Below are 27,225 nucleotides of genomic sequence, written 5' to 3' on the forward strand. Positions count from 1 at the left end.
CAGGAGAAGTGCACGAGCCCAAGAGGTCAAGACTGCAATGAGCCATGATGGTGCCACTACACTCCCCTCCTGGGCAACAGAATGAGACCCTGCCTCAACACAACAAAAAAAACAAAGTTTTTAAAATTAAGCGAGAAAGATGCAAGATTTCACCTTGGAGGTGAAAGTGCATGGACATTTAGGTCAGGAGGTGAGGCATCTCGAAATCTCAGCTCTGCATCCTAACTAGCTGTGTGATCTCATGCAAGTTGCTTGGGCTCTCTGAGCCTCAGAAGAGTAATTTCTAAATGGAAATAACACCACCCCCTGTGCTGGGTTGTTGTTCCATTTGGAGTGCCTGGTACCTGGGTGCTCAGAAACCATTAAATTTAGGAAGAAACAGAAAAGAAACCTTAACAAACCTCTTCTAGTTTTGGACAGAGTATTTTGTCATGTACTCGTACACATTTTCAGTATAAGGTTTTTTGGAGTATAACTGCTGAGCATCTGTCAGAGCAGGGAACTAAAGGGCTATCAGCTTCCAGGGTTTCCCTAAATTTCCGTTTGTACCTTGTTAAGTAAGAAATTGCAACACATTTGCCCTGACTTCCTCTTATTTAGGCTCACTAGCATCTTTCAGATGCTTGGCCACATTGGGGCCCCTGGCATCATGTAGTGGGATAGTAGCTGAATAGGGAAGGCTGTAGCAGCTATGGTGTTCTCAGAGCCAACATTTACTGAGTCATAGCTACCACTTAGATTGTGTTGTACGTACATTGTCTCATTTAATCCTCACAGGAGTCCCAGGCAATTGTTATCCCCTTTTTACAGATGAAAGATGAAAGAACTATGGCCAAAATCACATAGCTGATAATTGGCAGAGACAAAATTCAGAACCCAATTGTCTTATGCCCAAGGCTTAGATGTACTAGCAGTATGTTAGGATACCAATCCTAGTGTTCAACACGTTACTCCTATGCCTCTCTTTTATCTATTAAAAACTGCTTGTGGGGATTGGGCATGGTGGTTCACACCTGTAATCCCAGCACTTTGGGAGGCCTAGGCAGGCGGATCATGAGGTCATGAGATCGAGACCATCTTGGCTAACATGGTGAAATCTCGTCTCTACTAAAAATACAAAAAATTAGCCGGGCATGGTGGCAGGCGCCTATAGTCCCAGCTACTCGGGAGGCTGAGGCAGGAGAAGGGCGTGAACCCAGGAGGCAGCGGTTGCAGTGAGCCAAGATCACGCTGCTGCACTCCAGCCTGGTGACAGAATAAGACTCTGTTAAGGGAAAACTGACTTCCTTTGATTGGAAATAGCACAGTGCAGGGAAAAAAAGCTGACTTGCTAATGGTTTCTTCTGCACATTTTTTGCCAGTTTGACTTGAGAAAAAAGTATGCCAAAAACTAGGTATGGGGTCTCACTATATTGCCCAGGCTGGACTCCTGGGCTCAAGTGATCTGCCTGTGTCAACCTCCTGAGTGGCTGGGACTATAGGCACGCCCCACCACACCTGGCTCTTATTACTACATTTTTTGACAGATTGTACAGATCATGAGGAACTCAATATATACTGAAATAAACAGATTCTCACACTGATACATAGTCACTATGAATATTATGCCTATAAATTCAGACTGGTAACAGGGGTGTTGTGTTAATGACTCAAAGACTAAGCACTGTTGCTGTTTATGATTTGAGTTCTTCAAAATAGTAGACAATTCTTATTGGTATACCTTTAATTCACACAGTTATTCCATTCCTGGAAATTTCAGTATATATCAAAACTATCCCCCCACCAAAAAAATTTTTTTTAAGTTACTGATAATGTTAAGCGGTTTCCAAGTGTTTGTACCAGTAGACACTCTGGTTTTGGTGGTTAATTACTCACATTGCACCACATCCTTGCCAACACTTGGTATTATCTGACATTTTAATTTTTTCCAATATGTTAGGTGTTAAATGCTATGTATAACATACCTGTTTATTTCTTTTACCTCTTTTTCTTTAGGGCTATTTTGTGTTTTACAATTGATTTGTTGGGGTTTTCTTAATATAATCTGAATAGTGATCCTTTGTTTGTTATATTGTCATTTTGTGGGTCCCCCACCCCGTTGTGAATCATTGCCTTAATAGTGTGTTCAAAGTAATGATGAATATGTGTGTATTTACTTGGTAGAATTTGCTTCTATTGTGTTTTTCTTGCTGTCTTTGAATTTAATCTCTGATTTCTAATAGGTCTAAATGGAGGCTATCAAGATGAGTTGGTAGATCATCGTTTGACAGAAAGGGAATGGGCTGATGAATGGAAACATCTTGACCATGTAAGAATCTTGTAGTGTGTAATGTCCCTAATTCTTTATTACCTTTTTTTGAAACAGGAGTCTCGCTCTGTTGCCCAGGATGGAGTACAGTGGTGTGCTCCCAGCTCATTGCAACTTCCACCTCTCCCGGGTTCAAGCAATTCTCCTGCCTCAGCCTCCAGAGTAGCTGGGATTACAGGTGTATGCCACCACGCCCGGCTAATTTTTGTATTTTTAGTAGAGACAGGGTTTTGCCATGTTGGCCAGGCTCGTCTCAAACTCCGGACCTCAAGTGATCTCCCCACCTCAGCCTCCCAGAGTGCTGAGATTACAGGTGTGAGCCACTGCACTCAGCCTACTTTTGATTCTTAATGCTACCAATAATTAAAGGAACATGAATGTTTGAAGTGAACATAACCACAGCCATGGCATCCTTTGCTTTTAATAAAAGTTGGTTTAGCTACTACTCCCTCAGCTAAAGAATTACAGTCACTCCCTAATCTTTGTGATGGGATGATCACTTCAGGTCAGAAACCAAATAAAGTCATGTAGTATAATGGTTAAAAACAAAGGTTTGTAGCCAGGCGCAGTGGCACATCCCTGTAGTCCCAGCTACTCGGGAAGCTAAGGCAGGAGTATCTCTTAAGCCCAGGAGCCAAGACTTCAAGTCTAGTCTGGGCAACATAGCAAGACAGAATTCGTTTGTTATTTGTTAAATTTTTATCGAAAGAAACTTTCTTTTTATTTTTTTCAATTCTGCTCCTTCTGTAGTAAAGAGAATTGTTTTTTAGCCCACATATTCATGTTTCGTAGTTTTAGAACACAGGTCAGTAACAAACTTCTAGGTAATTCAACCCCCCAAAATTGTTTATATTCCAAAATTATTTTGCATTCTGAAAGATAGCAACCTTCCTCATCTTATCAAAATTCATAATTTCTGTTAGAAATCTGTGTATACCTTATTTTATGGTTCAGCCACAGCAAACTTACAGAGTGCTGCAGACCCCAGGGATACAACAAATGCTGCAGTAACATGAAATCGTAGACAGTTGGCCAGAAGGCCATGCATCTGAGGTTCTGTCCAAACACTGGAAGCCCTGGTAGTTACTGTCCTCAATAGGTTTGTCAGCCTCAACACCAACGTCCTTCCTGGCTGATGGAGAAACAGATAGCAATAAAGGGTTTTAAATGTAAACTTGATATTCCTAAACCTGTACTTTAAGGAACCTGAATTCCTCATACTGCGTTGGGCTGATTTATGGTTGTTTGGATGTTCTCATCTCATCTTTGCCTGGCCCCCTCTCTGACTCAGGCGCTGAATTGCATTATGGAAATGGTAGAGAAAACAAGGCGCTCCATGGCAGTTCTGCGGCGCTGTCAGGAATCAGATCGTGAAGAACTCAACTATTGGAAAAGACGGTACAATGAAAACACAGAGCTGAGGAAAACAGGGACTGAGTTGGTCTCCAGGCAACACAGCCCTGGGAGTACAGATTCTCTCAGCAATGGTAAGGGGAGAGTCTGCGGGGAACCCAGAGTAAATGTCAGCCTTTAGAGCCCACCAATATGTCACAGAAGGCTTTTTCTACTTGACTTTAAAGAAAGGTGGTGCTCGGCCAGGCGTGGTGGCTCACACCTGTAATCCCAGCACTTTGGGAGGCCAAGGTGGGCAGATCATGAGGTCAGGAGATCGAGACCATCCTGGCTAAAATGGTGAAACCCCTCTCCACTAAAAATACAAAAAAAGATAGCTGGGCGTGGTAGTGGGCACCTGTAGTCCCAGCTACTCGGGAGGCTGAGGCAGGAGAACGGCATGAATGAACCCAGGAGGCGGAGCTTGCAGTGAGCCGAGATCACACCACTGCACTCCAGCCTGGGCTACTGAGCAAGACTCCATCTCAAAAAAAAAGAAGAAGAAAAAAAAAGAAAGGTGGTGTTTGATTGTGGATTTGGGGAGACTCAGGTGATTATGAAGAGGAAGTGAGAAAATATATGAAGCCCCTGGCATGTTTTGGTGGGTGGCGGGGGGTGGGGGTGGAGGGTGGGGTTTGTTTTATATAGACAGGGTCTTGCTGTGTTGCCCAGGCTGGCCTTGGACTCCTGGCCTCAAGCGATCTTCCTGCCTCAGCTTCCCAAAACACCAGGACTTCAGGCCTGAGCCACTGTGCCCAGACTGGTACCAGGCACGTTCAAAAAATGTTAATTCTTCTTCGTGGAGAATGAGAATATTTGTGATTTTGTTCTGTCTTTGATTCTCTACATATGTGTGTGCTAGGTGTTGGTCAAAGAGTGTTTGGTTGTCAAATTCAGCCTGGCTGGATGTATGTACTAGGCACTCTTGTGTCATCACTTTTGTTTCTCACAGTAGCCTTGAAAGTGTTTACCTTACCTTCCTTCTTCCTGTCCCCAGCCCACCATTCAGAACAATACCACTCAATCCTCCGTGGTCTGGTGGCCTCCTACAAAAGGATTTACTGTACCACACTAGGTTGCCCCCCCTTGCCTTTCCAAGTCCAAAGCAGCAGCAATCCAGAGTACATCCAGCAAGCCTCAGTTATTCCCCTCAAAATGTTCCAGCACATTCACCCAGTAACTGAGAAGGTGCCCTATCCAAAGGCATAGCTGAGTGACAAGCCATCTGTGATCAGACTCTTTTCCCACGCACTCTGAGTTCCCAAATGTTCACCACGGAGAACAAGTCTCTTACGACAGACCTAGCATGTTCCATTGAAGGCAGCTATTAGTCTCTAAAAAACTGTAAGGAAAACTCGAGGCAAAGCCAGAATTAATACAGTATGTCCAGACAGTGGGAGCTAAAGGCTCCCCTTTCCCTACCCCACCCACAGCAGCAGCTCTGGAGCCAACCATGGAATACCACCATTAGGTGGAATATCTAGCACAACAAGGCATCAACACGTACGTAGAGTTATAGTATTAGTATGATTCCTTTTGTAAAAACTCCAAAAACAGGCCAGACGCAGTGACTCACGCCTGTAATCCCAGCACTTTGGGAGGCTGAAGTGGGCGGATCACAAGGTCAAGAGATCGAAACCATCCTGATTAACACGGTGAAACTCCATCTCTACTAAAAATACAAAAAATTAGCCAGGTGTGGTGGCGAGTGCCTGTAGTCCCAGCTACTCAGGAGCCTGAGGCAGGAGAATGGCTTGAACCTGGGAGGCGGAGCTTGCAGTGAGCCAAGATTGCACCACTGCACTCCAGCCTGGGCGACAGAGACTCCCTCTCAAAAAAAGAAAAAGAAAAAAAAAAAACAACCTCCAAAAACAGACAAAGCTAACCTTCTGGTCTCCCTCACTTTCTGAACATTTGCAGATAGTCCCTGTGTGACTTTCAGACAGGGAGAAAGACTTTTGGAGTCTTAGCTAAAGTTTACACCCAAGCCATACCTCATCCGTTAGTGAGTCTACACATGTGCAGGCGAGAAGCATAGAGTACAGAGGGAACTGCAGTTGTGAGCCAGAGGTTGCTGAGCCAAGATACAGATCTTGCTGGAGTCATTTAAACATGGCTGTGCATGACCACTACTCACCTTTCCCACCTTTTGTATCATGGATTAGCTCTAGGGACCATATTTTTTGATTTGCCTGAGACAGTCCAGTTTATGCCTGTATCCTGTTACAGTTGTTACTAGCACTTCCCTCATTCTAACAATGAAGGCAATCTGGATGATAAGTTATATTGTCATTCTAGGTTTAGCTCTTCATGGATACATGTTTTCTTCTATCAGGTTTCTGAGAGCACTATCAACCTGATTTAAATAGTATATTTTAGTGTCATTTATGTGTTTATTTCATGTTTATTTCTATGTTTATTGTCCATTTTAGTATAGAATGGCAGTATAATTCATATCCTAAATAAATGTAATATGCAAAATGTGAACTATAATAACTCCAAAAAGTGCTACTGGTCTGTGATGACATATGAGGAGCTTGGGTACAGTTAGCTTCATCAAGAAAGTCTAACTGTGAAATGAGTTCTTTTTTTTTTTTTTTTGAAACAGTCTTGCTCTGTTGCCCAGGCTGGAATGCAGTGGCACGATCTTGGCTCATTGCAACCTCCTGGGTTCAAGCAGTTCTCTTGCCTCAGTCTCCTGGGTAGCTGGGATTACAGGCACCCGCCACCACACCTGGCTGCTTCTGTATTTTTAGTAGAGATGGGGTTTCACCATGTTGGCCAGGCTGCTCTTGAACTCCTGACCTCAGATGATCCACCCACCTTGGCCTCCCAAAGTGCTGGGATTACAGACGTAAGCCACCATGCCCGGCCTGAAATGAGTTCTTAGATACATAGTTGTTTTACATTCTGGCATATTTTTATACCAATAATAGACATTTCAAAAGAATTTCACCAATGACCTTTTTTTTTTTTTTTGGAAACAGAGTCTAGCTCTTATCTCCCAGGCTAGAGTCCAATGACATGATCTCAGCTCACTGCAACCTCTGCCTCCTGGGTTCAAGCGATTCTCCTGCCTCAGCTTCCTGGGTAACTGGGATTACAGGCGCCTGCCACCGTGCCCAGCTAATTTTTTTTTTTTTTTTTTAAGTAGAGATGGGGTTTCACTGTGTTGGCCAGGCTGGTCTCCAGTTCCTAACCTTGTGATCCACCTGCTTCGCCCTCCCAAAGTGCTGGAATTACAAGCATGAGCTACCGCGCCTGGCCTCACCAATGACTTTTAAATAAGTAATTAGTGTTTTTGTTTGAGATGGAGTCTTAGTCTGTCACCCAGGCTGGAATGCAGTGGCATAATCTTGGCTCACTGCTCCCCAGGTTTGAGCAATTCTCCTGCCTTTGCCTCCCGAGTAGCTGAGTTTACAGGTGTGTCCTACCACAGCCAGCTAATTTTTGTGTTTTTAGTAGAGATGAGGTTTTACCATGTTGGCCAGGCTGGTCTCGAACTCCCAACCTCAAGTCATCTGCCCTCCTTGGCCTCCCAAAGTGCTGGGATTTACAGGCATAAGCTACCATGCCTGACCAAGTAATTAGTGTTTTTTTGGGGGGTTTTTTTGTTTTTTTGAGAGACGGAGTCTTGCTCAGTCGCCCAGGCTGGAGTGCAGTGGCGCAATCTCGGCTCACTGCAAGCTCCGCCTCCCGGGTTCACGCCATTCTCCTGCCTCAGCCTCCCGAGTAGCTGGGACTACAGGCGCCCACCACTATGCCCAGCTAATTTTTTTGTATTTTTAGTAGAGACGGGGTTTCACTGTGTTAGCCAGGATGGTCTCGATCTCCTGACCTCGTGATCCGCCCGTCTCGGCCTCCCAAAGTGCTGGGATTACAGGCGTGAGCCACCGTGCCCAGCATAAATAGTGTTTTTAAAGTCTTGAGTTAGCTAGGTACAGTGTCTCATGCCTGTAATGCCAGCACTTTGGGATGCTGAACCAGGTGGATCACGTGAGGCCAGGAGTTCTAGACCAGCCTGGCCAACATGTCAAAACCCTGTCTCTACTACAAATACAAAAAAGTTAGCCAGGCATGTTAGCACGTGCTTGTACTCCTACCTGCTCGGGAGGCTGAGGCACGAGAATCACTGGAACCTGGGAGGCGGAGGTTGCGGTGAGCTGAGATCACGTCCCGCACTCCAGCCTGGGCAACAGAGTGAGACCCTGTTGCTAAATAAATAACTAAATAAATAAATAAAAGTATTGGGTTATGCGGAAATCCATGGTGTGGATGGTTAAAACCATGGTTATTTGGAGATAAATTGACTAGAGGCTTTAGATGGCATTATTACTTTTCCCATTTAAATTAATGCATTTTAAGTTTTCCTACCTGAAAATTTGTGATTCACAATGTTTTCACAAACAGATTTTGTCCAGGCCGCAAGGAATGTATTTAGGTGTTATTAAAGGATGCATAAATAAGTGCAAAAACCATAAGGAAAAGAAGAAAATGCTTATCACAGAGATCAGGAGAATGGTTTCCTCTGGCTGTGTGGGTGGAGGGTGCAGAGTTAGTGAGTTCTAGCTACGTCTATTCTTAGGACAGGATTGTCAGTCTGGCTAGCATTATTTAAATATTACTATGGCCATGACTGACCTCTTAGGAATTTGGGGTTGCTGGTACTGTTCACTTTCCTGAACTCAGGCTTATGATATTAAATTGTATATTAATATTTTCATTATTGCATGTTAATATTTTATGGACTGGTCAGCCATCTAATTTCGCAAGTAAAGAAAAAAAAATTTTTTTTTTTGAGATGGAGTCACCTAGTAGGCTGATGTACAGTGGTGCAATATCAGCTCACTGTAACCTCCGCCTCTGGCTTCAAGTGATTATCCTGCCTCAGCCTCAGCCTCCCAAGTAGCTGGGATTACAGGTGCGTGCCACCATGCCCAGCTAATTTTTGTATTTTTAGTAGAGATGGGGTTTCACCATGTTGGTCAGGCTGGTCTCGAACTCCTGACCTCATGATCCACCCACCTTGGCCTCCCAAAGTGGTGAGATTACAGGTGTGAGCCACTGCACCCAGCCGCAAGTAAAATTGTTTTACTTCTTTTTTTTTTTCTCTTGAGACAAGGTCTCACTCCGTCACCCAGGCTAGAGTGCAGTGGCACGATCTCGCCTCACTGCAGCCTTCGCCTCCTCGGTTCAAATAATTCTCATGCCTCAGCCTCATGAGTAGTTGGGATTACAGGCATGCAGGCCACCACGCCTGGATAATTTTTATATTTTTTGTAGAGATGGGGTTTCGCTATGTTGCCCAGGCTGGTCTCGAACTCCTGGCCTCAAGTGATCCACCCACCTCTGCCTCCAAAAGTTCTGAGATCACAGGCATGAGCCACCGTACCCAGCCAATTTTTTTTTTTTTTTTTGTGAGATGGAGGTGTGCTCCGTCGCCCAGGCTGGAGTGCAGTGGCACGATCTCGCCTCACTGCAACCTTAGCCTCCCAAGTAGCTGGGACCACAGGCACCCGCCACCACACCCGGCTAATTTTTGTATTTTAGTAAAGACAGGGTTTCACCATGTTGGCTAGGCTGGTCTTGAACTCCTGACCTCTGGTGATCCGCCTGCCTCCACCTCCCAAAGTGCTGAGATTACACGCCTGAGCCACTGCGTCTGGCCAAATTTTTAAACAAAGAAAAAAATACTTATTCAGCTATCAGTTTTTCCTCAGAATGACAGTCAAGATCCAGGCCCTTCTGGATGTTATGATTCTGAGACTCAAAAATCTGAATATAGTCCACCTGTGGTGGCTGACGCCAGTAATCCAAGCACTTTGAGAGGCGAAGGCTAGCAGATCGCTTAAACTCAGGAGTTCAAGACCAGCCTGGGCAACATGGTGAAACCCTGTCTCTCCAAAAAAATATGAAAATTAGCTGATTGTGGTGGTGTGTGCCTATAGTCCAGCTACTTGGGAGGCTGAGGTTGGAGGATGGCTTGAGCCCAGGAGGCAGAACTTGCAGTGAGCTGAGATTGTGCCACTGCACTCCAGCCTAGGCAACAGAGCAAGACCCTATCTCCAAAAAAAAAAAAAAAGAATCTGAATACATATGTTTAATGAGTTCAATAAGCAGGCAAATTTGGGAAAAGTGCCTCTAGTTAAGTCCACAGCAGATGGACTTCATCCACTGTCACAGGGCTTCCAGGCAGCTTTTTAGTGGCATGTGTGCACAGTTAAGGGTGACCACTCTCTCAAGGTAAGCCTCTAATATTGGAGACGGACATAAACAGAAATGAGAATTAATAGTAGCTCTTCAGGGAAAAGAAAACTACCAATAATGTAGTATTGTTAATATCTCTGGTAAGAAAAAGAGAAGAACATTAGAAATCTATCCAACTCATATATCCAAATCATGAATTTCAAAAAGAGTGAGCAGAACAAGTAGAGAGGATGGAATAGTTTTTGAAATAATTCCAAAAAACTACCAAGACCTGCAAGACAGTTCCAGGTTGAATCAGTCTACCAAGTAGACAACACAGGAAAATAGACTTAGTCATTTAGCATCATCGAAAGTTAGAAGACAATTCTGAAGGAAAATGATTTTAATTTAGAATTCTACCAAAACAATTATGTGTTAGATTAGTAATCTACAATTTTTCAAAAAATGCGCCTCCTGCCTACCCTTTCTCCATGGTATCTACTATAGGATATGCCTCAATACGTGCAAGTAAATGAGAAAATGGGAGACACTGAATTGCTGAAAGAGGATCCAACACAAGAAAGGAAGGAAAGGAATCCCTAGGCTGGTGAAGGAGAGCCCCAAGCATTAGTGGCAAAGCAGGCCTAGAAAGCACCCAGTCCATGCTGGAACAGCCCCGAACCTTGCTGGAGATTTCCTTAAGAATGAAATTTATGGCCGGGCGCGGTGGCTCAAGCCTGTAATCCCAGCACTTTGGGAGGCCGAGATAGGTGGATCACGAGGTCAGGAGATCGAGACCATCCTGGCTAACCCGGTGAAACCCCGTCTCTACTAAAAAATACAAAAAACTAGCCGAGCGAGGCGGCGGGCGCCTGTAGTCCCAGCTACTCAGGAGGCTGAGGCAGGAGAATGGCGTGAACCCGGGAAGCGGAGCTTGCAGTGAGCTGAGATCCGGCCACTGCACTCCAGCCTGGGCGACAGAGTGAGACTCCGTCTCAAAAAAAAAAAAAAAGAATGAAATTTATAAAAGATTTACACAACAGGAGGAGAGTTTGAGATTGAACTGGAAGTAATTACATAGCAGCCTGGCACAAAGGCTTACAACTGTAATCCTAGCTCTTTGGGAGACTGAGACAGGAAAATTGCTTGAGGCCAGGAATCCAAGACCTGCCTGGAAACCCTGAGATAGTGAAACCCTGTCTGTGCAAAAAATTTAGAAAGGAAATTAGGCGGTCATGGTGGTACATGCCTAAAGTCCTAGCTACTCGAGAGGCTGACGCAGGATGACCTGGGCCCAGGAGTTCGAGGCTGCAGTGAGCTATGATCAGCTGCACCACTGCACTCCAGCCTGGGGGACAGAACAACATCCTGTCACACACACAAAAAGTAATTTGTAAAAATGCTGCCTCTCCTCCCCCTACATTTTTCCATAGGCTCAATGGTTAACAATTAATGTATTCTTATGGAACTTTCTATGTACATATTTAAAGATAATGTTTCCTAATGTTTTATTTTGAAATTTTTGAAACACATAGAAATTTTGAAAGAGACCATGGCCAACATGGTGAAACCCCAACTGAACTAAAAATACAAAAAGAATAGCCAGGTAGGGTGGTGTACACCTGTACTCCCAGCTACCGCTCGGGAGACTGAGGTAGGAAAATTGCTTGAACCTGGGAGGCAGAGGTTGCAGTGAGCCAAGATTGCACTATTGCACTCCAGCCTAGGTGACAGAGTGAGACTCCGTCTCAAAAAAAAAAAAAAAAAATCTGTGTGCACTTATGTTTGTATTTTAGGGAGTACTGTACCTTAAAAACCCATGTTGATAGGGGAAAAAATTAGGACATAATAGGTAAGTAAAAAGAAGAAAGTGAATATCACTTTTAATCTCACCACTTTGAAATACTGTTAATTTGTTCATTTGATGGGGATGTGTGTTTTAAAACTAAATATTTACTGTGTACTATTTTATAATCTGATTTTTAGCCCTTATATGAGAATTTTTTATACTAAATGAAATAAATGTTTGAGTCTAACTGGTGAATGAGAAATCTGATCAAAAATAAAACTGATGATCATAGACAGCTTCTGACCCTATGCTTTTTATGTCTCTTGTGCAGATTCTCAGAGAGAGTTCAACAGCAGGCCAGGTACAGGATACGTACCTGTGGAGTTTTGGAAGAAAACAGGTATGTGTCTGACTACTCACAGGTCATGCAGACTCACTAATTTGTGGGAGCAGAGAACAGATAACTGGGCGAATGGTTGGTAACTGGGTCCTTTGGTTGTATAAAACTTGCTCCTCATAGAACTCTAGGCTCTTGCGTCTCCCACTCTGGCTTGTCCTGCATGTCTCCTGATACCTGTCTTGTTACTTTGCTAGTCAGGAGTTTGGAATAGCTCCCTCTAGTCCCTTTCACACTCTTCCACTGGGTCACGCTGAGGCAATAAGTACCTCTTGACTTGCCCCGTTTCTGGGCCTGCAGCAGAGTTCGTTTTGCCTAATCTCTTCACTGGTGTCTGCAGTACACTGTGTTCACACTACTGCCACATTTGTGCCCAAATTCTGCTCTAGACACAGCTCTGTTATCCGTCTGTGCTTTCTTTCACCTTCACTGTGCCTACTATAGTGAAGACTGTTCTTGCTAGGCCTTCTTTTTTACAAGAATAAAGGATGGTGGGGACTGCCTATTTTGTAAGTTCGGGAATGAACGTCACATCACTAATGTCAACCTTATCCAAATATTGGCATTCTTTCCCTTCTTGCCTCCCCATCCCAGTTTCATTTTTTAAGTCCAATACAACTTTTGGTTTTCTTACTAAGATAAAATTTATTTCTACAAAAATGTAATACCTACATTCATAAAGACTCTTTCAAGAGCATCTAGACAGTAGTAAGCAAATAAACAAAAGATATGAACAGACACATTATGCTATGAGAAATACAAATAAACATATTGCAAAATATTTTTCCTTATTAGTAGTCAGGATAATGTAAGATAAAGCATCTCTGATAAATTAACCCCTTGTCTTTAACCCTCCGTTGTTGACAATTTTAAAAGACCTTGTTGATGACACTCAATAACTGATCAGAGGCTTATATAAGAAATTAAGCGAGTACCTGCAGATTCTTGGAATCATTCCTTACTTTTCCTTTTTTTTTTTTTTTTTTTTTTTTTGAGATGGAGTTTCGCTCTTGTTGCCCAGGCTGGAGTGCAGTGGTATGATCTCAGCTCACTGCAACCTCCGCCTCCCTGGTTCAAGCTATTCTCCTGCCTCAGCCTCCCGAGTAGCTGAGATTATAGGCATGCACCACCACGCCTGGCTAATTTTGTATTTGTGGTATAGACAGGGTTTCTCCGCCCGCCTCAACTCCCAAAGAGCTGGGATTACAGGTGTGAGCCACAGCGCCCAGCCTCATTTCTCACTTTCATGCCTTTGAATGTTTCCTTTCAAAAGCAAATGGTCCAGACTTAAATACAAATTATACAGATTACTAAACAAGAAACAGTATGGGTGGGGTGGGGTGTCTCACACCTGTAGTCCCAGCACTTTCGGAGGCCAGGGTGGACAGACCCAGCTACCTAGGGGGCTGAGGGGGAAGGATCGCTTGACCACGGGAAGTTAAGGCTGCAGTGAGCCCCTGTGCCACTGTACGATAAAGTATTATTTCACCATTAAAAACAATTTGGAAAACTACATTAATTTGTAAAAATCCTTGCAGCTGAAAATGGGAAAATGTATATTATGTTAATAAAAGGTGGAATAGAATTTTGGGAAATGAAGATAATCATAAGGTGAGAGAATAATTACTGTATACAAGATCTCTGTCTTTTTTTTTTTTTTTTTTTTTTTTTTTGAGATGGAATTTCACTCTTGTTGCCCAGGCTGGAGTGCAATGGCACGATCTTGGCTCACCGCAACTTCCGCCTCCCAGGTTCAAGCAGTTCTACTGCCTCAGCCTCCCGAGTAGCTGGGATTACAGGCATGCATCATCATGCCCTGCTAATTTTGTAGTTTTAGTGGGGACGGGGTTTCTCCATGTTGAGGCTGGTCTGTAACTCCTGACCTCAGGTGATCCACCTGCCTCGGCCTCCCAAAATGCTGGGATTACAGGCGTGAGCTACTGCACCCGGCCTTGTTTGTTTGTTTGTTTGTTTGTTTGTTTGTTTGTTTGTTTGTTTTTGAGATGGAGTCTTGCTCTGTTGCCCAGGCTGGAGTGCAGTGGCACAATCTCAGCTCACCGCAGTCTCCACTTCTCAGGTTCAAGCAACTCTCCTGCCTTAGCCTTCCAAGTACCTGGGATTACAGGCCCCCTCGACCATGATGCCCGACTAATTTTTGTATTTTTAGTAGAGATGGGGTTTCACCATATTGGCCAGGCTGGTTTCAAACTCCTGACTTCAGGTGATCCACCCGCCTTGGCCTCCCAAAGTGCTAGGATTACAGGCATGAGCCTGTAATGTGCCCAGCCACAAGGTATCTTTAAAACTAGTGACTTTGATTACTTGGGAGACCCCTTTGGTTAACTATAGTTAAGAGCCCAACTTTGGTGTTGGGACAGCTCGTTTTGAGTCCTTGCTCTGCTATGGTGCCATCTGTGACCTTAGATGACCTCCAGTAAGATAGCTAGCCAAACCAAGATAATTACTAATTCATGGTTAAGCTGAAGGGATAAAATGTACCTGAGAGCATTGTTACGCTGGCTCAATAAGAGGCATCTGAGAAGAGACTTTTGAAAGGTTCTTGACCTCTGGGGTGAAGACTTTCTTTTCTTAAGGTCAGAGCCATAAGATGATGGAAAGTTGTTTCATTGCAGCCTAGAACTCTGTGTTTGAACCTCCCTTGAGCCCGTGCCGTGTGCAAGAGGTAAACTGTGAGTGACTGTCCTTAGGCTTCTGGATTGTTTGGTCCTGTGGACTTATGTAGGGAGCTATGTATATTGGGACTCCACATTCACATTCTCATAGGACTGAGGCTCAAACACATGCAATGTGTTACTTTGCGGTGTCTACACTAGGGAAATCAAGCAGGGCATTGGTGATGGGAGGAAGTGATCAAGAACCAGGTAGCATGATGGTAAGTGGACAGGGTTTAAAAACCCAGGGCTTTTGGCCGTCTGCCCAAATCTGTCTTTAGCCCATGTTTCTCCACCTAGTCTTATTTAATTGCCTCCTGGCCATTTATACCTGGATGCCCCAGAGGCACCTCTGCCTTCTCTCTTGCCTCCATGCTGGCTTTGTGTGGACTGTCCATTTCATTGCCTAGCACTACCATTCTCCTCTTTCACCCCCACTTCCAGGCCCTTCGGTGCTCCCCACCTTTTTCTGTCTCATCCCTTCCTCAGTGCCACTTACTTCTGCCTAACTTCAGCCTCTTATATCAGTTCAATCATTGCACCAGTCTCCCGGTTGCTATCTCTGTCTTTAATCTTCCCCTTGCATAGAAACCTTTATGGAGTTTCCTTTGAAAATAAGGTCAAGCCAGCCGGGCATGGTGGTTCATGCCTGTAATCACAGCACTTTGGGAGGCCAAGGCAGGCAGATCACAAGGTCAGGAGATTGAGACCATCCTGGCTAACACAGTGAAACCCCGTCTCTACTAAAAATACAAAAAAAATTAGCCGGGCGTGGTGGTAGGCACCTGTAGTCCCAGCTACTCGGGAGGCTGAGGCAGGAGAATGGCATGAACCCGGGAGGCGGAGCTTGCAGTGAGCTGAGATAGCGCCACTGCATTCCAGCCTGGGCGACAGAGTGAGACTCCGTCTCAAAAAAAAAAAAAAAAAAAGAAAAGAAAATAAAGTCAAGGCCGGGCGCGGTGGCTCAAGCCTGTAATCCCAGCACTTTGGGAGGCCGAGACGGGCGGATCACGAGGTCAGGAGATCGAGACCATCCTGGCTAACCCGGTGAAACCCCGTCTCTACTAAAAAATACAAAAAACTAGCCGGGCGAGGTGGCGGCGCCTGTAGTCCCAGCTACTCGGGAGGCTGAGGCAGGAGAATGGCGTAAACCCAGGAGGCGGAGCTTGCAGTGAGCTGAGATCCGGCCACTGCACTCCAGCCTGGGTGACAGAGCGAGACTCCGTCTCAAAAAAAAAAAAAAAAAGAAAATAAAGTCAAGCGGGGAGTGGTGTCTCACCCGTGTAACACTTTAACACCAGCACTTTGGGAGGCTGAAGTAGGAGGATCACTTGAGCCCAGGAGTTTGAGACAAGCCTCAGCAACATAGTAAGACATCGTCTTTACAAAAAAAATTTAAAAATTAGCCGAGTGTGGTGGGACACGCCTGCAGTCCTAGCTCCTCAGAAGGCTGAGGTGGGAGGATCATGATTCAGAGAGGTCAAGGCTGCAGTGTGCTGTGACCGCACCAGTGCACTCCAGCCTGGGCAACAGTTGAGCAAGGCCCTGTCTCAGAAAAAAAGAAAAAGTCAAATTTCTTAGTTAGGCATGCAAGACTTTGCAAAAACTCATTTCCATCTACCATCTCAAGCACAACACGTTGTCTTGATTTCCCCTGCCCACTGAAGAGCTGATCACTTTTCTCCTTGGAACTCTAGTTTCTTATAGTGACATACACGATGGCACCTGAAACACTTTCATACTTGGTCACAAGCAGTCAGGAGAGTGTGGTCTGTGTCTAGTCACTTGTGTCCACAGCCCTAGCTCAGTGACCACCTCCATCTCGGTACCAGCCAGCACCTGTGTGATGGACACATGAGTGTGAAGATCATGTGTTTCTCCCTGTGGAGTTTTAGAAAAGATCATTTTGTGTCAGCTCTGTCCTTACTTAGAATTGCAGTGGGGTGGGAGGGAAAAGATTTCTCGGCCAGTTGATTTTACTGTCACTTTCTTCTAGAAGAAGCTGTGAATAAGGTGAAAATTCAGGCCATGTCAGAAGTACAGAAGGCTGTCGCTGAGGCAGAGCAGAAAGCCTTTGAAGTAATTGCAACAGAGAGAGCACGAATGGAGCAAACCATAGCGGACGTCAAGCGGCAGGCCGCGGAGGACGCTTTCCTCGTCATCAACGAGCAAGAGGAGTCCACGGAGGTCAGAGCTCTGCGCCCTGGGGGCCGGGGTGGGTGGCTGGAGTGACCACGCCCACTGCCTTCCTCTCATACACTGGGCAGGAAGACATAGGCAGTCCACCCTTGAGCTCGACGAGGATAATTTTTATCCAGTGCCAGAAGAGTTTTGGTTCTCACGCTAAAACTTTTTTACATGCCAAGATAGTGAATTGTTACATTGTATTTTTACATACATACACATATATATATAGAGAGAGGCTCAGTGTATTGGTTTAAATTTTGAGAATTCACCCTAAAGACAGAGTTTGTGTAATTGTATGATGATGATAATGACCAGCATTGACAGAGTAGGCTTACTGTGTGCCAGACACCAGCAAAGTTGTATATTTTCTTTTTGAGTCTCACAGTGGCCCTGTGAGGTGGATAACGTTGAATCCCTAATTTGCAGATGAGGAGACTGTGGCTCAGGGAATGCAACTGTTATACTCCTTGGTGCTGAAGTCAGGATACAGGAGTAAGAAAGTGCAGGGTCCTATAGCACCTAGACTTTTTACAAAAAGGATAGCTGGTTTGTGGACTGAGGTAACAGGTTGGATATATCTGCCTGATTGCCCAGGGCCCAGGACTTGGTGATGGTTCTATACAGGACGCTTGGGTACTACAGTAAGGAGAAAAATGAACAAACTGAAAAAGTAAACAACCTGTGACAACATGAGAGCAGCCCTTTTGGATTTAATGCAGTTTTTCTGTAACTTTCATTTCAGTCATTTTTCAGCTTTAAAACAAGAAACCAGTTTCTTTCTGTAAGTAGGTAGATCTCATCTACTGGATGGGAGACCAGCTGTCTTTGGGACATTCTCTTGAAGTTCAGCACTCACTCTGTCACCGAGGCTGGAGTGCAATGGTGCAGTCTCAGCTCACTGCAGCCTCCACCTCCAGGTTCAAGCGATTCTCCCACCTCAGCCTCCCAAGTAGCTTGGACTACAGGTGCGTGCCAGCACTCCTGGCTAATTTTTGTATTTTTAGTAGAGATGGGTTTTTGCCATGTTGGCCAGGCTAATCTCGAACTCCTAGCCTCAAGTGATTCACCCACCTTGACCAATGTGCAGATGAAAATGCCTAAATATCATGTTGCTATCACAGAGGATGTGGTGAAATTCCTTATTATAGCTCTTCAATACAGATATTATGGATTGTGAGAAAATAGTTTCTTTAATCCCTCTCCCTTTTCATTCTCTCCTCCTTTTTTTTTTTTTTGTGGAGAACAGGGTCTCGCTATATTGCCCAGGCAGGTCTCGAACTCCTGGGTTCAAGCTATCCTCCCGCCTCTGCCTCCCTAAGAGCTGGGATTACAAGCATGAGCCACCACATCCAGCCTCTCCTCCTTTTTCTTTAGAATTGTTTTTGAGGCTGGGCCAGTGGCCAATGCCTGTAATCTCAGCACTTTGGGAGGCCAAGGTAGTATGAACACTTGAGCTCAGGAGTTCAAGACCAACTTGGGCTAGATGGTGAGACACCATTTCTGGGGGGAAAAAAAAAAAATTAAAAATTAGCTAGGCATGGTGTCACGCACCTGTAGTCCAGTAGTTATTTTGGAGGCTGAGGTAGGAGGATCGCTTGAGCCCAGGAGGTTCAAGCCTGACCATGATTGTAACACTGCACTCTAGCCTGGGTGGGACAGCAAGACCCCATCTCTTTAAAAAAAAAAAGAAAATAGATGATGACGATGGCAAGATGAGGGGGAAAGAAAAGAGAATTATTTTTGAGAGTGATATATCTGTTTCTGTTCTGTATGTTTAATTGTGTATCTGTAGCCATCCATATCAGTATCTGTATTTGTCCTTATCTATCTACTTTTATCTCTGTGTTTATCTTTAACTATGTCTGTCTCCAAAGAAAGAGTATAGCTTTTGGCTTAGAGCATAGATCCTGGATCTGGACTGCGTAGGTTTAAATCCCAGCTCTCCATTTTGAGAATTGTGCTTTTAAGGAATTGTAATTTTAAACAAGCCACAATGTAGCCTCCAGGTGAGGTGTACACCAGCACGTATCCCTGCAAAATCACTTTCCAAAGCAGGGAAAGGATAGAGGGCCCATCTTTTGGATGAGTTTGCATTGGACCAAAATGGCTGATTCTTGCCCATCAAGAATATTCACCTAGAATATTCTTGTTAAAATTTAGCAGGTATCCCTGGAGTTTCTTGTTCATCTTGTGAAAGGTGGTTTGGTATGGGGGAGGAAGGAGGCCATGACTGGAGATTAGGAGTCCTGACTTCTAGTCACAGTTCCGTCTCACACTGGCAGTATACCCTTGAAGGAGTCAGTCTGCATCTCTGTTCAGTGAGTATAGCAGCTCCTATCCTATTGGTCTGATAGTTATTAGGGAACAGGCACAGTGGCCCATGCCTGTAATTCCAGCTTTTTAGGAGGCCAAGGTGGGAGGGTCCTTTGAGGCTGGGAGTTCAAGACCAGCCTGGGCAATATAAGGAGACTCTGTCTCTACAAAAAATTAAAGAATCAGCCAGGCATGGTAGCACATGCCTATAGTCCCAGCTACTCAGGAGGCTAAGGTAGGAGTGTGGGAGGATCCCTGGAGCCTAGGAGGTCAAGTCCAGCCTGGGCAACATAGCAAGACCCTGTCTCCAAAAAGGAAAACAAAACACCAGCAGCAGCCTTGGTTAAGTCAGATTATTAGTAAAAACAATGAAGATTATTTCTCTAGTGAGGGAAGCAATATCAGCCGGGTGCTTGTAATCCCGACACTTTGGGAGGCTGAGACAGGCAGATCACTTGAGCATAGGAGTTCAAGACCAGCCTGGCCAACATGGCAAAACCCCACATCTACTATATATATATGTATAATTACGAAAATTAGCCAGGCGTGGTGGCACATGCAGAAAGGAGTAGGATAAATGTTCGTCTTAACACGTGGTCTTAGGATAGATGGCTATTGGGGGAGATTCTTGCACAGAGTTTGGTTTGGTTTCTATTAAAATATGAGTCAAAAGATGAGTCCATGCCTTAAGCAGAAGAGATGGCCACCTGCCCTAGGCTGGTGCTGTGTAAAGTATTTTCACACACACTCCTCATTTCACTGTTGTCATCCTGCAGGGAAGTAGTTTTCTTGTTTCACAGGGGAAGGAAACTCAGAAAGGCAGTGTGTATTTCTCATAGTTAAACAGCAGTAGAGGGAGGACTTGACCACAGGTGTATGTAGCTCCATAGCTGGGGTTCTCTACATGCAGCCCCTTGCTTTAATGTGCAGGGAATGAATGGCAAGCCTGCCCCTCGATCCCAGCAACCACTAACTGATGCCTGTGTCTTGCAGAACTGCTGGAACTGTGGCCGCAAAGCCAGCGAGACATGCAGTGGCTGCAATATCGCGCGATACTGCGGCTCTTTCTGCCAGCACAAGGACTGGGAGCGGCACCACCGCCTCTGTGGTCAGAACCTGCATGGCCAGAGTCCCCACAGCCAGGGTCGGCCGCTGCTTCCTGTAGGCAGGGGCTCCTCGGCCAGGTCTGCCGACTGCAGCGTGCCCAGCCCAGCCCTCGACAAGACCTCGGCAACCACATCGCGTTCCTCCACACCTGCTTCGGTGACAGCTATCGACACCAACGGACTCTGAGCCCCGGACTCTACTTACCCTGATGGCTGCTCAGCACCACAGAGTGCTTGGGCTGTGGGACTGGCTGTTGGAACCCGTGCATGTAGCTCTGCTGGGTCATTAACAAGAAATGAATTGGAGGCAGGAAGAGTCCAAGCCTGAATAATAGCGCCCCACAGCCTCTCTGGACACTTGCTGTCTGCGGAGCCAGTGTGCCATTCTCTGCACGTGGGCGGCCGGCCCAACCTGCCTCCTCCATGGCTTTCCTGGTTTGTTCCTCCCCACTGAAGCTGACTTAGCCAGCCCCTTTTCAGTGTAGACCACCAGCTCCCCTCCCCGTCTCCTTGAGTCAGCAGACTGTCCAATGTGCTCAGCCAGGCTGGAGGCAGCAGGCAGCAGGCTGTGGAGGAGGCCCCTCGGACAGGGAGCAGCCTGCCTCACCCCTGAACAGCTCTTTCGGCCCCATCTCCACCCTCAGCAGATGACACTGATTGGCCTCACGGGGACTTGGGTAAGCAACAGGCGGCACTCAGGACTCTCTTCTCAACCTTGCTGTTCAGACTTGTTAAGATCTCAGAGTCCACAGGAAAGAAGTCACTGTTGCAATAAAAGCACCCGTAGTAGCAAAAACATAAACAAATAAAACTTCCCCCACATCACAGATGATTTTGGACAAGATTTTCCAACCTTGCTGGCTACTTTAGTTTGGGACCCATTTTTTTTCTCATTTGATTTTGCTTGTGCAGAAAATAGTTTCCAGCACATGGATTGGTCTGAGAGAGAATGAGACTCAGTTGTGGATAGTCTGTTCTCTCTGAGCATGTTGGCCAAACTAGTATCGTCAAATTATTGAGTGGATCATCTCTTGGAAATGCAGAACTTCTGCCACCACTTGGCTATTTGCACAGTCGTCTTGTTCTGTGTCCTTTTATCTCTCAGACCACACACATCTGGAACGCTGTGGGCATCTTCTGCCCATGGGCTCTATTTGGCACCTGCTGAGCCACAGTTGTCCTGCTGGACGTGCTGTGGCAGGTTGGTAGGACTTGCCCCCACTGTCAAGGCCTGGTCTTGTCTGAAAAGCCCTCCTGGACCTCAAAGAATTCTTCGGACCTCATAGTTACAGGTCATTATATCTACTATGTTGATTTATCATCAGGCACACAACTTCTGTTTCCTTCTCTTGTGTTATCTGATAGCTTCTCTCCTTGAGCTCATCAGAAAGGTTTTATGAGATGTGAGAACCATTTTGGGAAAAGTTGATCAATTTTTCTTCCTAGCTTCCCATTTTCAAACGGGACATCACCTATATCCCTTTCAGAATGTTAGGAACTGCCTCCCACATTCTTCCCTGTCTTTTTGGGTTTTGTTTTTTGTTGTTATTGTTGTTGTTTTTTAACACAAAGTCTCGCTCTGTCAGCCAGGCTGGAGTGCAGTGGCACGAACTTGGCTCACTGCAACCTCTGCCTTCCAGATTCAAGCAATTCTCCTGCTTCAGCCTCCTGAGTAGCTGGGATTACAGGCGCCCACCACCCACCATGCCCAGCTAATTTTTGTATTTTTAGTAGAGACAGGGTTTCACCATATTGGCCAGGCTGATCTTGAACTCCTGACTTCAAGTGATCCACCTGCCTTGGCCTCCCAAAGTGCAGGGATTACAAGCGTGAGCCACCACACCCGGCTTGTCCTTTTGGTTTTGATGGAAGTCTGAGGACCCCGACTGCTCCGGCTCTCCATCTTTGAGCTTCTAGCATCCTCTCACACCCAGAAATCAGTTGGAGTAAGTCTGATTGGCCCTGCTCCAGCTGGCCTTTGAAGCACAAGTTTGAATCTCCACCTTCTGTGCACTGACCAGAGTCTAAAATAAAAGCTGTCAGTACCATAAAGGAAAAGGGATCCACACAGGTAGCCTTGTCATTGCCTACAGGTACATCTTACTTTAGAATTTCAAGTGCTGGCCGGGCTCAGTGGCTCACTCCTGTAATCCCAGCACTTTCGGAGACCGAGGCAGGCAGATCACTTGAGGTCAGGAGTTCAAGACCAGCCTGGCCAACAGGGTGAAACCCTGTCTCTACTAAAAAAAATACAAAAATTAGCCGGGTGTGGTGGCACTCAACTATAATCCTAGCTACTCAGGAGGCTGAGACAGAAGCACTTGAACCCACAAGCCAGAGGTTGCGATGAGCCGAGATTCTGCCACCGTACTCCAACCTGGGCAATACAGCAAGACTCCGTCTTAGAAAGAAAAAAAAAAAGGCAAAATTTGAGAATTTCAAGTCCCTAATTCACTCTAACCAAACATTTTCAGTCTACAAAGAAACCTAGTGCACGACACCTTTAAAATGCCTAGATTTCCATTGCCTAAAGTAAGGTGTGGCCAGGGAAAGAACAGCAGGGAATCATGTTCCTTTGCTGTGGAACACGTAAGCCCCACAGTTTTCCAGTCAGCCTAATACATGGGTATCCCCCACCCCCATCTGCCTCCTTAAGCCTCAGTCCTTAGTGGGGAACCCTAACTAAGGGGGATGGAGTCAGTACCCCGGACAGGGCCACATTTGCATGAGACACAGCTGTCTCACAAGGAGGTCACAGAGCCTCTACGCCAGCTTACTGGTTTTTCATGGATTTGTTGGATTAACACTGTAAGCAGGTTTTGTTTTCGTTGTTTTGTTTGTTTGTTTTGAGATGGAGTTTCTCTCTTGTCGCCCAGGCTGGAGTGTAATGGCACGATCTCAGCTCACTTCAACCTCTGCCTCCCAGGTTCAAGCGAGTCTCCTGCCTCAGCCTCTCGAGTAGCTGGGATTACAGGCACCCGCCACCACGCCCAGCTAATTTTGTATTTTTAGTAGAGATGGGGTTTCTCCATGTTGGTCAGGCTGGTCTCAAACTCCCGACCTCAGGTGATCTGCCCGCCTCAGCCTCCCAAAGTGCCAGGATTACAGGCATGAACCACTGTGTCCGGCCTTAAGCAGGTTTTTAAAATCTCCAGTGGCCATAAAACAAGCCAGGGTAGCTCATGCTTTTACTGGTTGGAATAAGGAGCCAAAACCAACAAAATAATATTTATTAGGGCTCAATGCCCATTTCTATGGCTAAGGCTTAGGTTTGGTGTGCAGAACCTGGCCTACTTTTGTGAGCTGTGGTTCCTGTGACAGTTTCGTTTTCTGAATCTTTGTAATGCTTTTCCACGTGCTGCCCAGAGGCTGATCTGCAAACCTGCGCAGTATTCCACACTGAAGCTCAGTTTGCAGACCTTTTGCTGTGTTAATTCTGGTCGGTTTCACACAGAAGTCACGAGGGCCTCTGCCCAGGACCTCCTATTCACATTTCAAGAATCCCTTTCTGAAATTATCCAAGTCTCTGGTCAGGAGGAGGAGCACCAGTGGGGTAGGGTGGGCAGCGGCTAGAGGGGCAGGAGCGAATCCAGGTTCCTTGTGTGGTTTCCAGCCTCTGCTGACAGCACCTCAGCTACCAGGTGGGGAGTGGAAATTCAGGCTGCTTAGAGGACTGACCTCTACAGTTAATATCTGCAGTGACATAAAAGGCAAAGAGGGGCTGGCATGGTGGTACAGAAGGTATCAGTCAAGCGCAGGCTCCTCAGAAACCTAGAAACCAAAAAGCAGATGCGATATGTGACTGGCCATCAGCCAGACATGTCTAGGGTGAGACCAGTGCTCAGCACCACCTGCCAAAGGACGCTGATGAGTTGTGGGACATAATGATCTGCCAAGTGAGGAATGACTGCAGGGACCAGAGAAGACCAAAGATGCCACATGTCCCAAGAGTTTCTTGAGGGCTGGGTTTCACATCTCTGATTGTCCTTTTTTGTCCCCACCTGCCTGCACCGTGCCTGACTCCATCTTGTGGGGAAGGTGACTCAAGAAGTTGTTTAAGCCCAGGCCTAGGCAGTCCACCTCGGGAGGTGGGGGCACTCCACCCTGGGGGGCCTGCAGCTCCAGGGCTGGTGCTCTAGCAGATCCACTCAGGCACGGTTGGGTGACTGGGGGGGTCACCGATTGGGTAGATTATTTCTAGGGCAGTGCTGGGTTAGAAATGTCTGCCAGTGGGTCTGTCTGGAAACAGGACACATCTTCCCACCACAAGTCCACACCTGGCCTCGGCTGCTGCCCGCTCTCTGCAACGTGGACTTCCTTTGCCCATTTGGGCCAGAAGGTCACCAGGAGTTCATCATCACTGCTTGGTGTCAACTTGACATCTTCAGCTTCCAGACAAAATCTACACTTTACTTTGTACAGCCCTGTCCCAGAGTTAGTGACCCTCAGCTTGTCACCTGCTTGCAAAGGGTATAGATGTCGTCCTGGGTAGTTCTAGAGGATATCTCAGCAAGTGCATTTGAAGGTTCAGCACAGCTGGAACTGTATGGTAGTGAGCTCTTCAGAGTGAAAACAGAATGACCGGATGGCCGTCTGTCCTGGAAACTGAAGAGTTGAATAAATCGCTGAAAATAGAACGCTTCGTGGAGGTTTTCTTCAGAAGTGAACTAGAAGTAAGTTTTCCAGGCTCCCAGGTCAGTAGACCAAACCAACTTCCTTAGATTTTTTTTCTTTTTAAAGCTGTTTGCAGAAAACTGGGTGGTAGCATGTCTGAACCAAATGGAAGAAGAGCCAGCGGAGCATGCACTGTTCCAGCTCGGGCCACATGGCCAACTGTCGAGAGCAGCCCTGCCCAGACTGCAGTGGGGGCTGTGCCAGCAGCTCCGCAGGGCCCTTCCAACTCTGGAGTGTCTGTAGTTCTTGTGAAACCAAAACGTTGACTACCTGCCTCTTCCCTCGGGCATCGACGTGCTCATTTCCAAAGATGATGGTGCAGGTGACCTTTTCCATCGTGAGCCAGGAGAAGGTTAGGAGGCCTGAGGGGCAGGCGTTGCGTCCCCTCCTCCCCCTCCATAGCCCCCGAGGTGGAGCTTCCCTCACAGACCCCATCTGGTCGAGCCTACGGCTGCCCAGTGTACACTCAGTGATGCTTATACCAAATAGGGCATGTGTGCTGGTGTCTGTTGGGGACAGCCCCATCCCTACCTTGGAGAATTGCAGAGAAGCAGCAATAAGCATTAGGCGAATGATTGAAAGGACTGCTGGGCTGAGAGGCCTTCAGTCCCCTTACGTGGCTTTCCAAGTTCCTGATGAGGCTACAAAGGCTCCACTCATAAAAGAAAGCCAATAGTGTAAATAAATTAAGAACGAAGCCTCCACGCGTGATTTTTAAGGGGGATGATGAATGTGAAACCACCCACAGAATGCGTTAGAGTCTGGTTTTCCTGTGCTTTGTCATTTTACTCTGATAGGAACTTTTGTTACCTAACTCTGTGCATAACTTATTTAATGTACTGTATAAATGAACCAAAACTGTTAAATATGTATTTAGTTTGTTCTACTTAAAGTAGTCAATAAAAAGGCTATATTCCTTTTCTGCCTCAAGCTGGAATGGGACCAGGAGGAAAGGTGGTCCCTACACTACAAGGTGTCCCCTCATCCTTATTCCCAAATCCTTGAGGAAGGGGGAGAGAGGGGCCCCAACTGGTTCTAGTCATGGCCTGAAGAGTGCCCAAGGGCATGAAGCAGGGGGTGCCTGCACCCCATGTGCCTGGAGCTGGCCTCTCTGGAAAACCAGCTGCACCAACTGGTCAGTGCCCTGTGGGGACCAGACCCAACCAGGCTGGCTGCTGGAGCCCACCAGTTGGCCTTGCGGTCAGGGGCCAACAACAGCTTCCAGACACTCCCCATTACTTCTCTCTTAAGTGGTTTTTTTGTTTTGTTTTTGGGGGTGGAGGCGGGCAGGGTCTCTGTTGCCCAGGCCGGAGTGCAGTGGCGCAATTATAGATCAATGCAGCCTCCACCTCCCGGACTCAGGCAGTCCTCCCACCTCAGCCTCCTAAGTAACTGGAACTACAGGCATGGGCCACCACGCCTGGCTGATTTTTTGTATTTTCTGTAGAGACAGGGTTTCACCATGTTGCCCAGGCTGGTCTCAAACTCCTGGGCTCAAGCGATCTGCCTGCCTCACCCCCGTCAAAGTCCTGGGATTACAGGCATGAGCCACTGCACCCGGCTAAGTTATCTTGTAATAAGGAAAAATGAACCACGGAGAGTCTGACCATCTGTCCTGCATGAACAGGGTGGTGGACTTGTGGATATATTTTCTAGTGACTTACGTATTTTCTTGTAAAATTTTAACACAAATGTCAACAGACCTAGACTTGTCAATATTCACTTATGTCCTTATGACACTGATGTTAAATCACAGGTAATTTTACTGTTGCCTTCCAATTTATTTGCTTAATGGTTGCATCATTTAATTGAGGCCATAATTTTTTTAACTCTTCACCTCCTGTTGGGCAGTTGGATCGCTTTCGCGTTTTCTGGTGCAGCATACATCTATGCGTCCTTTGCATTATTTATTTCCTTAGGATAATTTTCCAAAGTGGAATTTTTGATACTGAACATTTCTTGGATCCTTGAAATCTGTACAAACTACTCTCCCTAAAAGCCCAACAGCTTGCATTGCCTCCAGCAGCCCCTGGGTGGTACTTTCTGTGGCCCAAAGGCTGGTGCAGGCACACCTTTGTGTGGAATTTCAGGCTGCCAGTCTGGTTTACCAGCCGGTGAGCTGAGGCCTCAGTTCTGTCACTTGAATACCCATCTGTGCTCTCTCCCTGAGACCCGCCTCTCCTGAACAGCCTTGCCCAAGA

At 46.1% G+C, this 27,225-nt stretch overlaps 2 protein-coding genes and 1 long non-coding RNA gene across 14 annotated transcripts in view; 2 read left to right on the forward strand and 1 right to left on the reverse strand.

Moving 5' to 3' along the window:
• Window positions 1–21,421, forward strand: part of CBFA2T2 (CBFA2/RUNX1 partner transcriptional co-repressor 2) — a 163,406-nt gene extending 141,985 nt beyond the window's left edge. For 4 of the 12 annotated variants that reach the window (XM_028828320.2, XM_077951529.1, XM_028828322.2 and 1 more), the window contains 5 exons: window positions 2,223–2,308; window positions 3,600–3,795; window positions 12,007–12,075; window positions 16,741–16,931; window positions 20,238–21,421. In XM_028828320.2, coding sequence (XP_028684153.1) covers window positions 2,223–2,308; window positions 3,600–3,795; window positions 12,007–12,075; window positions 16,741–16,931; window positions 20,238–20,537 — 842 coding nt within the window. In that variant the 3' untranslated portion in view covers window positions 20,538–21,421. Of the gene's footprint in view, window positions 1–2,222; window positions 2,309–3,599; window positions 3,796–12,006; window positions 12,155–15,945; window positions 16,180–16,740; window positions 17,897–18,250; window positions 18,459–18,488; window positions 18,661–20,237 lie in introns of those variants that run through there. The other 8 variants (XM_028828321.2, XM_077951530.1, XM_077951528.1 and 5 more) reach the window with 5 other exon arrangements.
• LOC144332082 (uncharacterized) lies at window positions 6,428–14,159 on the reverse strand. Its single transcript, XR_013399833.1, has 4 exons — window positions 14,096–14,159; window positions 9,729–10,485; window positions 7,407–8,764; window positions 6,428–6,773 (listed from the first exon to the last, which is right to left on the reverse strand). It is a non-coding gene; the product is annotated as an uncharacterized LOC144332082 (long non-coding RNA).
• Window positions 21,422–25,011: 3,590 nt separating the features above from the next.
• On the forward strand, window positions 25,012–25,942 carry LOC709738 (uncharacterized). Its single transcript, XM_015149193.3, has one exon. The coding sequence runs from the start codon at window positions 25,152–25,154 to the stop codon at window positions 25,698–25,700; it is 549 nt and encodes a 182-aa protein (XP_015004679.1). The 5' UTR covers window positions 25,012–25,151; the 3' UTR covers window positions 25,701–25,942.
• The last annotated feature ends 1,283 nt before the right edge of the window (window positions 25,943–27,225 follow it).

The sequence above is a fragment of the Macaca mulatta genome, chromosome 10 (genome assembly GCF_049350105.2).
Source record: "Macaca mulatta isolate MMU2019108-1 chromosome 10, T2T-MMU8v2.0, whole genome shotgun sequence".
NCBI lineage: Eukaryota > Metazoa > Chordata > Mammalia > Primates > Cercopithecidae > Macaca > Macaca mulatta.